Here is a 12,217-nt window from a genome sequence, read left to right as displayed (position 1 = left end):
TTTTGTTTATAAAAAGGCACTTTGCATATTGCTAAAACTCTGATAATGTACTTATCCTCTTAGTTTTTCTGTTAGAAGGACGTATTTCAAGGTGGTTAGCGTGAGTATACATTCTTTATACAGTGTTTATCTGTTACAAATATTATAACTGCATATAGTATCTTACACCATTTGTTTACAAGAGAGTCACGTTCAAAATAACAGCAGGTCTTCATACAATACTTCAGTGATGATGGATGATCTGTCATAAAAAACTTGTAGTAAGTTCATGCTAATAAAACTAGCAGTGTAAGTCTTTCAGAAGTGAGTCCTCAGTCTTTTGTTTTCCTCTCGTAGTCTCTCAATTTCAGCTACTAAGCTTTCATTTACAGAGTATCTTTCAAGTAAAGCGTGCATTTCATTCTAGAGAAAAGAAAAAAGTCCAAATCAGTTGCTATAATGTTAATTATTCCAGTTTCATCCTCTCCATTTTCATATCTCTTTTGAAAATTAAATAATACTAGATAATACTGTTTTTAAAAACTTTTGATAGGAAAAGTAAGATTTTTCTTATGCTGACATACAGTATTTTGATCATTAATACATTAGTGAATATTTTATCAAAGGATACTTCGCACTTCTTCAGGAAGAGAATCTAATAATGCAGGTTCCATTAAAATGTTCAGTACCGAGCCAAGGTCTTTTTAATGCAGATCAAAGATCTTTGCAGAACAAAGATTAATAAAAAATGTAAAGAACACAGAACGCAGCTCAATATGCATGCAGTACCTGTAACTGAAGCTTTCTTTTTGAATATCATCTATCTCCTTCTTACCCCAGCTCTTGGTTCTTTCCAAAGGACAGTTGGATATTTCCCCTTTTGTCTTTTTATAACTCCCGGCATACGGAATTCATGATACTTACCTAATCCATATGTTCTCTTTATTTATCAAGTGTAAAACAGTTTAACAGATTTCAGTTATTTCCAGTTCATCATTTCCCTCTCCTTCAAATCCAATCCTCCCTTTATTGCTCTTAATAAGCAAAACTGATTTTCAGTTTTGAGAAGTTGACATGCTTGGTATTACTAAAATTGAAATCTGAATCTGTTTCCCATCATGCTCTTTGTACATACCAACTGCATATGGAACTGCTTGATCATCTCCACTTGCAAATTCACAATATCTCGATGGCAAGCTTCTCTAGGAGAAGAATTGCAAAGGACAGTGCTTAGCTTTACTTAGGAAACAGTAATTCTCTCCAATTCTCATCACCCAGAACTCCCCACTTCCTCATCTTCATGACATTGTGAAACATGAGTCTAAAAACCCTTGAAACGTATTTTCTGAAATACTTAGGTTATGACATTGACTTTCATAAGCACCATTTTTTCAGCGTACAAGAAGACTTAGAGTCTTTTCTGTTTAGAAATATAACTATAGATGGTGATACCAAGATTGGGTTTTTTACTTGCAAACTGTCAACTTCCCTCATTTTTACCATTCGAAGCTGGTTTTCTATCACAAGTACCACAGAGAAAGACATTTATCCGTAACTGAAGATCCAGCTTTTCAGTATCTCTATTTCAGCACTCTTTCATAAGAGGGCCCGAAACATCAACTGTGATAAACGATACATTATCCTCAAGCTCCAGGATAACCTCCATGAGAAGTAGTGGCAGCATTGTCCATGAATTGACACATTCATGAAATTCACAGACAACTATTTCACACTACAAGAACCAAGCTTGGAAATACCCTCTGAGCACTACATTGACACAAGTGTGCCAGTCACTGTGGAAGAACAAGGAGAAGAGCTTACAAAAATGCAGACAAGCTCATATGCTCTTCTTGAGCAGCACATCACAGCAATCATCTGAGACTGATTACTGTGCTATGTGTACCAAACAGCCTGATAAAGTAAGGCATTTAAGTAGACACAAAGATCTTACTTCATCTTCCTTTCCTAAAACATATAGCAAATGCGAAGGGAATATATTCTTCATTTTCTATTCCCACAGGTTGTTGTGCTTCTGAATTCCTAGTGGAGACAAACGATCTTCTTCAAGTGCATCAAGCACAGATGCCAGCTGGCAGCTTAGAAACCCAAAGGTGCAGGTTATCTCCCAGACAAGAATTTCAAGAAACAAGCAGCTTTTTGGAACCAAATGAGTTATATATTCCTCTTGGTCTGTTTTTAAGGTATTTGGGTTTTCCCCATTACTTGGAGAGATGGATTTCAGGCAAGAGCGATAAAAATCCTTCCCTTAGATTCCAGAGGGTGAAAGGTATTGTTATCAATGAAGCTGCAATGGCTTCCTTCCCTCTTACCGACCTCAGTACAAACAATCTTTTACATTCTATTTTTATGCATCCACGATTTACATCAGGGAAAAGGGTGAGCAGAGCCTTCCAGCCACTCCAGGAAGAGTAGGTCAGAAGAGAAACACAATCTTTGAGGCTCAGGAGGTCAGATACTAGAAGTACAAGACTAACAAACATACCTTCCAACACTGGGATGCCTGAACACAGATTTCAGAGAAAAAAATATCTTCAATCCACAGACTGCATTTTAAGTCATGTGAAAATTACAGTTATTAACCAGGTGCATGATTATTGCAAAAATACCCAGGGGAGTTTTACTATACTATATTCTTATTTAAAGACATTTAATAACATCCAATATATTTTCCTATTGGCAGATACAGAACAACCATAGCACACAGACCTATTAAGCTAGTTTTGCATCGGTTTTTGTCATCAAGACAGCAATACTTCCCCTGCCTGCCAGTTCTTTTCCCCTCCACCATCTCAGTCAACCTACTTCACCTTAAACATGGGTTGGGAAGAGATCCCCTAGATACAGCTCTCTCAGTTGCTCCATTTCCTTTAAACTCTACTCTAAACCCATGCTACTTCTTTCATGACAAGTGGAGTATTAGTTAGGTATCCACAAAGTAATCTGACACCAACCTACCAAGCACAGGCATCATTCTAAAGTAAAGCTTCATCAGTAGAAATACACACAATATTTTACCTTATACATGCCAAACTAACAACAAAGCCAATACAAGTCAACCATCTAGATCAAACTCTCCACAAGGTCAGCTTCAAGAGAAATTTTTCCTGCTGGGGCAGGGGTTTAAGCAGGGAGGGAAAGAAATCAGCACAAGGTTTCATGGAAGCAATAAGGACCTCAATATGGAGATGAATTTACCATCCAAGAAGTATTCAAACACGCATTCTGAAAATACGTTAGCAAAACCATACTTTAACAGCCCTCAGAGACATCAGTCTAATTAGTCAGAGCTATTTAAAAAATGAACTGTCATACCTAGTTTTCCAAGATTAGGGCTACTAATGGTATCATTCTCTAATGCAAGTAGAAATTTGCTGAAGTAGATGTTAAAACTTGTAAGAAAATGTCATTAAAAGCAAAAATGTTCTGTAAGAATACCAGTACCTGAAGTCATCCATTGTTTCTTGAATCATATTCTGAATGAAGTTTATTTGGATTGATGTCAGAGGTGCATTTGGTCTGCTGCTCCCAATGGTTTCTACTATTTTTTCTGACAATGAATTGGCAACTCCAGTAGTGACAGGTGATGTTATTTTCGGACCTTTACAATTTAAAGCAAAATAAATTTGAGGTTTTTTTTTTTTAATCAAGTCAGTATAAGTGTTTTTCTAATTTGGCTTGAGGCTTGTCAATATTTTATCTCAAATATTACCTGGTAATAAAAGCCTTAGATTTAGAATGAGCCTTTTCAAAGGTAATTAGAGACGTTCTCTGAGGGCTACCTAGATTTACAGAATATCCAATCTTGCTTATTCTGTTTTAATGCTAAGACCATTTTGTCAGGTTTCACATGAGTTCACAACCAACCACGCCTAAAATGATCAACTTACTGGTTGAGGTAGTGCCATTTAATGGTAGATCATAAGCAGGATGGACCTGAATATTCTTCACTGGTCTCTCATTTGTATCAAGAGCCTTTACAGCAGTGGATAGTGGTGGAGGACTTAAAGTTACAGATTCTGCACTTGATGAGCTCGATTTTGAAAGCTAACAATGAAAATAATAATAATAATTAAAAAAAAAAAGGTGGGCCTTGAAGGAAATTAACATAATAAACAACAATCATATTGCTCAACCAATTAATAACCACTCTTGATTTACTAGAAAAACCAAAATATTCCTCACCCAGTGTGAACTTTTTTTTCTGTGAACTTTTGAAACCTGAACTTATTTAAGAGAAGCATATATTTATCTTGCATTGCTGAAGGCCAGCACGCTTAAGGTGAGCAACATTTTATAGATTTGTGTCACTAAGGTGAACAGAGTTGCACAGCAAAATTAGCTGGGATGCTATTACAGATTTTTCCTTCCAGCAGCAGTGTTCTGTCAAGATTCTAAAAAGACCACTCATAACAAGAACTAGTATACCTGTTTTAACACTTCTTTAGATTCTGGTTTTCCAAGACTTATTTTCTTATTGTCAGTCTCTGGATGGTCTTCCTCTTTAACTGGAGATCCCACAAGCGTGTGTAATGGGCTGGACCGTATCCCTTGTGCACTACTACCTGCTGGGTTTCTTTTTACTGGAAGGGCAGCAGTAAGCTGTGGGAGGAATTCCAAACCCAAAAGGTGGGACTGAAAATCCAGACCTAAAATGAAAGGAAAGGTGAAACACACAGGTCAAAAAACCTGCACACATACACATACCAAATGAAGTCCCCCCCAACACATACACATCAAATCAAACCCACAATTAAAAGGCCTGCACACCCCCACAAAAACACCTATCCAGTAAATGCACCCCACAAAAACTAAAATCCAGCTTAGGCTGTCACTGTCCTTATGAAAGTGATAAAGCATTAAAAGCTGCTATGTATCACTATAAATTGCATAAAGGAAAATAAAAATCACTTTAGGACCATATCCTTGATTTCCTGTTACTGTGTTGTGTCTTAGCACCTCAGTGTGTTAGACAATTTCCAGAAAAGTTTACTTGTTTCAGTGTCTGCTTTCATAGTTTATTTATTTTCAATGGCGCAACAAAATTAACGTGTAAGAACTAGCACAGGCCTCCAAAGGCCTACCAATGACAAAGAAAAATATACTGGGAGTGTGTTTACCATCTCCTTTTCCCCGATGATCTTCATTCACTTTACTGGCAATAATATCTACAAAATAGCACAACAAAGACAAATTAAGTGTTTGTTAAATGAAACCTACATCAATAATCATATCATTGCATTGAGTTCATAATGAAAGACAGATTAAAATACCAAACAGGAACAGCTGTTGTTAACACGCAAATGTGAAAATGTCATGCTATGCGCAGATGAATAACGCTTTACAAATTTCAGTATTAGCAGCTTACCATCTCTGACTGGAGAAAACACATCTCCTAAACTACTTCGACCCAAGTCATCAAAATTATTTACATCAGCACTTTTCCCATGATCTGTTTCTTTCGATGGAATCACATCCAAGCTGCAGCTACGGGGAAAGCCTTAAAAGGACAGTAGCATTCCGTTAGTAATTGACTTTTCCAGAAATAACATACGTCATCCCCAAACAATCTCACAACAAGCATGATGCCTGGTGACTCCAGCAAGCACTTTAGAACCCTCTGTAGATTCTAGTTAAAGGGTTAACTTTAAACTTCCTCATTTGGGCTGTCAAGGCAGGTGAATATAACTAAAAGGTAAGATACTTATTAACAAAACTAAGATACAGTTGGATTTGTTTCCTCTTTTAAAAAGGAGAGTCGCCAAACTGAAGAATGCACTCATTTCCAGATAAATCTACATAACTGGCGCAACAGATTTGTGGTGTATCAGATGAAATGAAAACTAGTGAATGCAGCTTCTGCTAATAAGGTAACCTCACTCAGATGATCAAAATTTAAATCCATTCTGCAAGAAGAGCAATCTGCTTCACTGGGGCCATTAAGGATTCTAAGGGAAATTCTATGAAACGTGTTTTCAAGCTTACCTGATAGTAGGATATTCTCTGCTTATTTCTAATATTAGGAAATCAGAGTGGGATTACAGTTGCAGACAAGTAAAATTTGTTCCTAGACCTTTCTCCACCCTCAGGCCCCATCCCCCATCCAACCCAGGGTAAAAAAAGTTAAGCTTTTGTATGTGTGGTAGCAGAAACAATTGTTTGAAGAATGGAAGTATATCTTAAGTCCAAAAAAAATCCAAAAGTTATTCAAACTGCAGTTTTTAGATGAAGAATACATGGAGAAGTGAATTGAACTGCTAAGATAACCACCTGAACTTCCACAATTTAGAATGTTTGAAAACAAGATCACAACTGTAAGCAAGTCACTATCCTGCCCTCACTGAACTCCTGACTCTGAGTAACTAGATTTTGCTTGTATAAGTTAAGATCTACGCAAAGAACACTAGTGCTGTGCAATACATAAATAAGTCTCATATAAATAAATGACCTGTACATATAAAAGCTTTATTTTGTCCCTACCTTAATTAAAAAAACAAAACGAAACAACAAAAAACCCAAGCCACTGTTCATAATACCTCTAACTACTTCTCTACGTGGGATTACTTGTTCAAGTGATCCAAATGTGACTGTGTGCGCGACTACCATTAGTCATGTCCAGGTATTTACATAAACTGGAACTCGAGTCATGTTTAAGATTTCACTTTTAAATGTATTAATCGATCATGTTTTCCACTCCTTCAGATGTGTTAGTCGTGACACATAAATAGGAGTGCACTTGCTAGTTAAGTAAATACATGGCGTACTGAGGCGAACTAGAAATGCAGTGTCAACCTGTGCCACAATCTACATAGGATCTACACGGAAAAAGCATAATATAAAGAGGGCAAAATGCCTTTTGTGTATTTTTACCAATTCCCAGTAATCTAAATGTAGTTAAGGACCTAAACCAGAGGACTGTTAAATAGAAGTTTATAGTACGTTCAAAACTTCTCATCACATTCTGAGTTCATTTATACTTTTGTACTTTACAATACCTGTGACAAAAGAAACCCCAGACCATTTATAAGCTGTATCAAGACCTGTTTTTTTTGTTTTAAATACACTATCAGACCACTTTACTGAATGCCCCCTACTTCTCCAAAGTTAAATACCATAATCAGGGTCTAGAAGAGTTTCCATGCAACTAATGCAGTTTGCTGTCTCCCATCCATTTTCACTTTTAATTTTAAAGACTATATCTTCTGAAGTATACAGAGGTCTTTATTTCTCAAGTGAACATTCAGTTTAATGAAAAATATGTGTTTTACTTGGTAAGCCTTTATTTTCTTAAAACATGTATTTATTATGCATGGTCCTGTTTAACGGCTGTTACATCTTCAAATGAAGCTAATAAATCATGTATTTTAACCGAAATAAAATTTTCCACACCATTCAATAACGTTGATTAGCAACACTTCTTGCATACACAGGAAGCATTCTACTTCACCTTGTACTTCATTGCATACCCAAGAGAGATCATTAATACATGTTTCTATGAACTGCAGAGGCTTATTAGGCAATAAGCCACTAATTACTGTTGCTAAATGTATTTTGCCTTATTTAAAAGGGAGGGCAAGAGTGCTGCTGCATTAAAATAGCTTGAGGATTTTTTTCAAGAATCAAACTAACAGTGTTACTGATTTGACTGTATTTTCAGAGCTCTTGAATTAAATAAAATTTTAAAGGTACATTTCACACAGTGGCTGAATTTTAGAATAATGCTCAGAATTCTTACAAAGAACTTGTTAATTTCAGAAGCATAAATAGCAAGTACAGTTATACAACTAATCATACTTGGTGACTATATTTAACATCTTTCCTACCATGTGATATTGGAATCACGCCTCACAAAAATACAGTTCAGTTCTCACTGGGGGTTTAGGACTAGGGTTTTTTCCCTGTGTTGTGCTTGGTTGGGTTTTTCAGATGAGGTCTGTTACTCCTGTTTATTAATAGAATTACAAACCATTAGTTCTGCATTCCACACAGATACTGCATCAGAAATTATATTACATACATAAGCATAATCTACAGGAAGTCAGAATGCAAGATCTGACATAAGACATCTGATATATTATCTGCAATAATATCACCATAGATTTTTCTCCTTTAAGGTTTAAGTACATACCTTTATTTCAAGCCCAGAATTTTAGACTAAAGCTTGTATTAGGACGCAGTTCTCTTCCTACAGTCTCATAGTATGTCTAATGCAGTAGGGGAGGGTAAAGAAGGTGCAGATGTGCATGCACACACACGCAGTTCTTCCAAACAAACGCCCTTCCGTCAGTGAAATTTTTATACTGTAATGGTCCAGGCATGAAATATGCCTTCCATCTTCTACATTATGCCAAATATAAGAGTAGGAAGAACACACTACCTGTTTTCTCCTGGAGAACCTCCCCTCCCTTATCATTTGGCGATGTTGCTGATGCTTGAGAGACGTTTTTGATGCTAATATTTTGAATTCCTCCAAGATTACTACCAGCTTTGACTTCTACTTTTTTGGATAGAGGTTTATTTGAAGAACCCGTAAGGTTAGACTGAGGAAAAAAATAGAACAAATCAAGAGAGGTTATTATTCCTTCATCTTAAAGTAAAAATATAAGCCAATATTCTTTCTGTTTCAAAATACTAAAAAAAAAATTCAGTTCAAGTTGCAAAGGTTGCCTAGGAGACATGCCTTTACAAATGTATTTTTAAAAGTATCTTAATATAACTTCAAAGAACATGGGAAACATCTGTATTATATCGTGTGGACCTGCAAAAGAATAGCAACAGAACTTAAGTAACAATGGAGTATCGCAGCTCAAGTCAATTTTTATCCTAGGCTTAGGCATAGGAAAAATAAGAGTTCACATTATTAGGGACTCCAAATGTAAAAGAATAGTCAACCACTAGCAACAAGCATGCTATAAGAGAATAAAAGCCTCAGAGTGGTCAAGAATCCACTTCAAAGGTCCTCTCCATCTTCAGTGAAGGGACCGATAAGGTTTCTGGATATAGTAGATCTTAATTAAGTCTTGGAAGAACCTCTTAAGCCTTCTCTATTATTTAATCAACTTCTCCAGCATTTATATGTGCCTGCAAAACACCATACAGTAGACCATGCAAAATACCTCAAGATGGGCAGCTGCTTGTCTTCCCCTTAAGTGGAAGGACCAATACAGACCTTTCTGCTGCTGCCTACAAATGAATCTAAAGATGTCACAAACTGATCTGCAATGGTGGCATATTCAGACCAGGAAGTTTAAGACTGAAGTTTCACTCATTTCTACACTGAGGCTAGAAGCAAGGGGAATTCCACACTAAAACCCTCTAAAATGCTGCTCTAGACTGAACAGTTTATAGTTTCCATGTTGGCATGAACCACTTTGGACATCATCTATAATGCTTAGAAATTGAACGGTAACATTTTTTTAAGAACTTTAACTTAGGCTTTGCTTTCATTAATTTGCATACTGACCAATAAAAAAGAAAGGTTTTTTACCTTGGAAAAAGTGCTACTGAACTGAAGACGTATGCATTTCACACAGCCTTTGTGAGCAATAACTGTTTTCACTGGTGACGTCAGTTGTCTTAAGTCATACTGGCAGATTTTTCCCCGGGAACATCCTATAGCCAAAGTAGTACCATCAGGCATGAAGTCTACTGTTGTCAGAGGAAAATCAGCTACTATTGTTGTCAGTAACCTTCAAACAGGATAAAGAAGCTTTTAGAGTTCAAAAGTAGACTTTTCAAAACAGAGTATCTAAAAAAAAAAAAATCATATAAAAGCTTTCATAATTTGGCTTTCATTATTCAGTCAGTAGTTCCACTTCACCAGTGCCAAGTAAATTCAGTGAAATATCTTATGGAACAGCGAATGAGGCTTATACTAAGTGTTCAGGCTTAAAAAAAAAATCAAAGACTGCATATGCCCCTAATGATTTCACCAGGACAGGATCGAATTGCCTTCGTAACAGCAGTTCTGACACCAACATTATTTACCAGTATCATAATTTCCAGCAGCAATCATACTACATACATCCCCCAGCTTCCCAAGCCTCTCAACTCTAACCTTCCCACAACTCTAGAAAGAGCTTCAGGTCCTAGTTTTCATCCATGTACTATACCCCTCCAAACTAGAGCTCGATTCCTGCTCTTGATCAGCTAGAGTGAAAGCACACTAGAACTGAAGTCCCATGAAACTAGTTGCCATCCTACCCTCTCACTACACAGCCCCATCACCTATGCCTCATACTTGCTGCTTTTTCAACCATTAGTCTCCCGTATTTAAGGCTCACTATCTCAGCAACTCTGTGCACCACAGTTACGTCTGTATCTTGAAGTAGAAAAGCCCAAGTGGCTGCAGGTCCTCACAGGCTGTACTGCTCCTCACAGAGCTAATTGTTCTGCTCAAGAACAGCCCATACAAAAGCACTTGGGAGAGGCCACTCACAGGTAGCACCTCAGCTTCCCACATGCTTTGGTTTTTTCGATTGTTTGTTTGCGGTATTTGGTTTCTTTTTTTTTTCAATAAAAAACCAAAGTGGACTATGGGACAGGTTCTCCAGTAGTGATATGGCAACCACTTCAACCATTCTTAGTGCGGTCTGAATTAAACATTTCACATCATAGTTAGGCATGCTTTTTCAGTTTATAAAAACCAAATAAAGATCCTATAAAAAAAATCAAAGTAATATACTTACTTTTTACTTGAAGTGTCATAGAGAATAATTCTTTTATCCAAACCTACAGTTACAAGCAGCAGCTTATTAACTGGAGAAAAACAGATTTCTGAAGCTGGTGCTTTATGAGTATTTTCAAAATTATGATATGGGTTCTGGCTATTTACATCCCACAGAGTCACATTTCCACTGTCAGAAACACTGCCCAACAAGGACTTCTTAAAGGATGAATATTTCAAGTGTCGAATAGGCTGTAAAACAGACATAAAAAAAGGAATTGTAATACCACTATTAAAACACCGTATTAAGTTCTTTTCAAAACACACACACAGCACATTAGGAATACAGATGTTACATTAAGTTCAAATAATTTACAAGGGCTGGCCACTAAAATATTTTTTGCACCAGTACAGGGTACTATATGAGCTGATCAGCAATAACGAAGGGAAAAAAAAAAACTAGAAAAGTTTCATGATTTTTCAGCAAGTATTGTGCCATCACATACACTACAAAAAAAAAAAAAAAAAGGCAAACGACCTCACACACCACATCTAAAATTAAAGGTGTGAAAAGCTACATTATTTTGCTGATTGGTCTCTTGCCAAAAATGATAAACTTAATTCCCATCTGCTGATTTTAAGTACTTGGACATAAGCCAATTTGATAAGACATAGACTCCAGAGTTACGCAACTATGTCGGTCCTGCAGAAGCACAGACTTCACACTGTGAGTGAGGGGCACAGAAGAGGATAACGTGCCTGGTTTAATCACATGCAGCCTTGCTATCACAGAACCATGTAATACCAGCACCTGCCTTTCCGAAGCAGGTAAGTATCACGTTTCCACCACGTTGCTTCAGAGGATGTTTCAGAACCTCACTGCTCTAAGTTACAATACTCAATTCTTTCCTGATTGCTTTTATTAATGACTTATGACTCCCTAGTTCACCCCCGTGACAATAACACCCTTACGTTGCTTCCTAACACACCAGTGCTGCTTTTGCCATCTCACCTTCTTGCAGGCTTATTTTCCTATAAACAATAAGCGAGACTTGGTCTCCTAAGATTGGTTTTTTAATATCATCATAGTCTCTTCATAAGCCTCCCAGTTTGAATCTTTCTTGAATATGGACAACCAAAATTCTAGATGATAGTAAAAAAAATTCGCTACGTAGCACTTAGCTGTTTTATACTTGCCCTGACATATCCTGCATTTTCTTTTTCGTGATCCAGTCTGCTTTGGTTGCCGTTTTATGATCAAGAAGCTCAAGTCCTCCTTTCCCTTGGGAACTTTCAAATCCTAGTCCAATACAAAAAGCCTCAGCTGTAACCTAAGTCTGGTACCTTGATTCCTACATCGTCACAGTTGTTCTCATGTCTATTATTTCATTTAGATACTGTCACAATCCTCTCTCTTACAGGCAATGCCGTCCAACTGTGTCTCATCACAGCCCTGCTTCTCGTATCATAACCATTACTGAAAATATTAAACAAGATTAACTACAGATAACCCAAACAAATACTGTTCTTTCAGTATTACCTATTGTCTTTTTC

The 12,217-nt window shown here is 36.9% G+C and overlaps 1 protein-coding gene across 1 annotated transcript in view; it reads right to left on the bottom strand.

Moving 5' to 3' along the window:
- Positions 1 to 263: 263 nt before the first annotated feature.
- Positions 264 to 12,217, bottom strand: part of NEDD1 (neural precursor cell expressed, developmentally down-regulated 1) — a 23,516-nt gene continuing 11,562 nt past the window's right edge. The window contains exons 5-14 of the mRNA XM_010132382.1: positions 10,686 to 10,915; positions 9,485 to 9,686; positions 8,375 to 8,537; positions 5,366 to 5,497; positions 5,118 to 5,165; positions 4,426 to 4,646; positions 3,888 to 4,044; positions 3,442 to 3,598; positions 1,115 to 1,181; positions 264 to 402 (exon numbers count right to left, since the gene is read on the bottom strand). Of these exons, the coding sequence (XP_010130684.1) occupies positions 298 to 402; positions 1,115 to 1,181; positions 3,442 to 3,598; positions 3,888 to 4,044; positions 4,426 to 4,646; positions 5,118 to 5,165; positions 5,366 to 5,497; positions 8,375 to 8,537; positions 9,485 to 9,686; positions 10,686 to 10,915 (1,482 nt within the window). The 3' untranslated portion in view covers positions 264 to 297. The remainder of the gene's footprint in view (positions 403 to 1,114; positions 1,182 to 3,441; positions 3,599 to 3,887; positions 4,045 to 4,425; positions 4,647 to 5,117; positions 5,166 to 5,365; positions 5,498 to 8,374; positions 8,538 to 9,484; positions 9,687 to 10,685; positions 10,916 to 12,217) is intronic.

The sequence above is a fragment of the Buceros rhinoceros genome, unplaced genomic scaffold, assembly GCF_000710305.1.
Source record: "Buceros rhinoceros silvestris isolate BGI_N320 unplaced genomic scaffold, ASM71030v1 scaffold9273, whole genome shotgun sequence".
Classification (NCBI taxonomy): Eukaryota; Metazoa; Chordata; class Aves; order Bucerotiformes; family Bucerotidae; genus Buceros; species Buceros rhinoceros.
The sequence above is the reverse complement of the archived record's forward strand: the minus strand, read 5'-3'. Positions and strand labels throughout refer to the sequence as shown.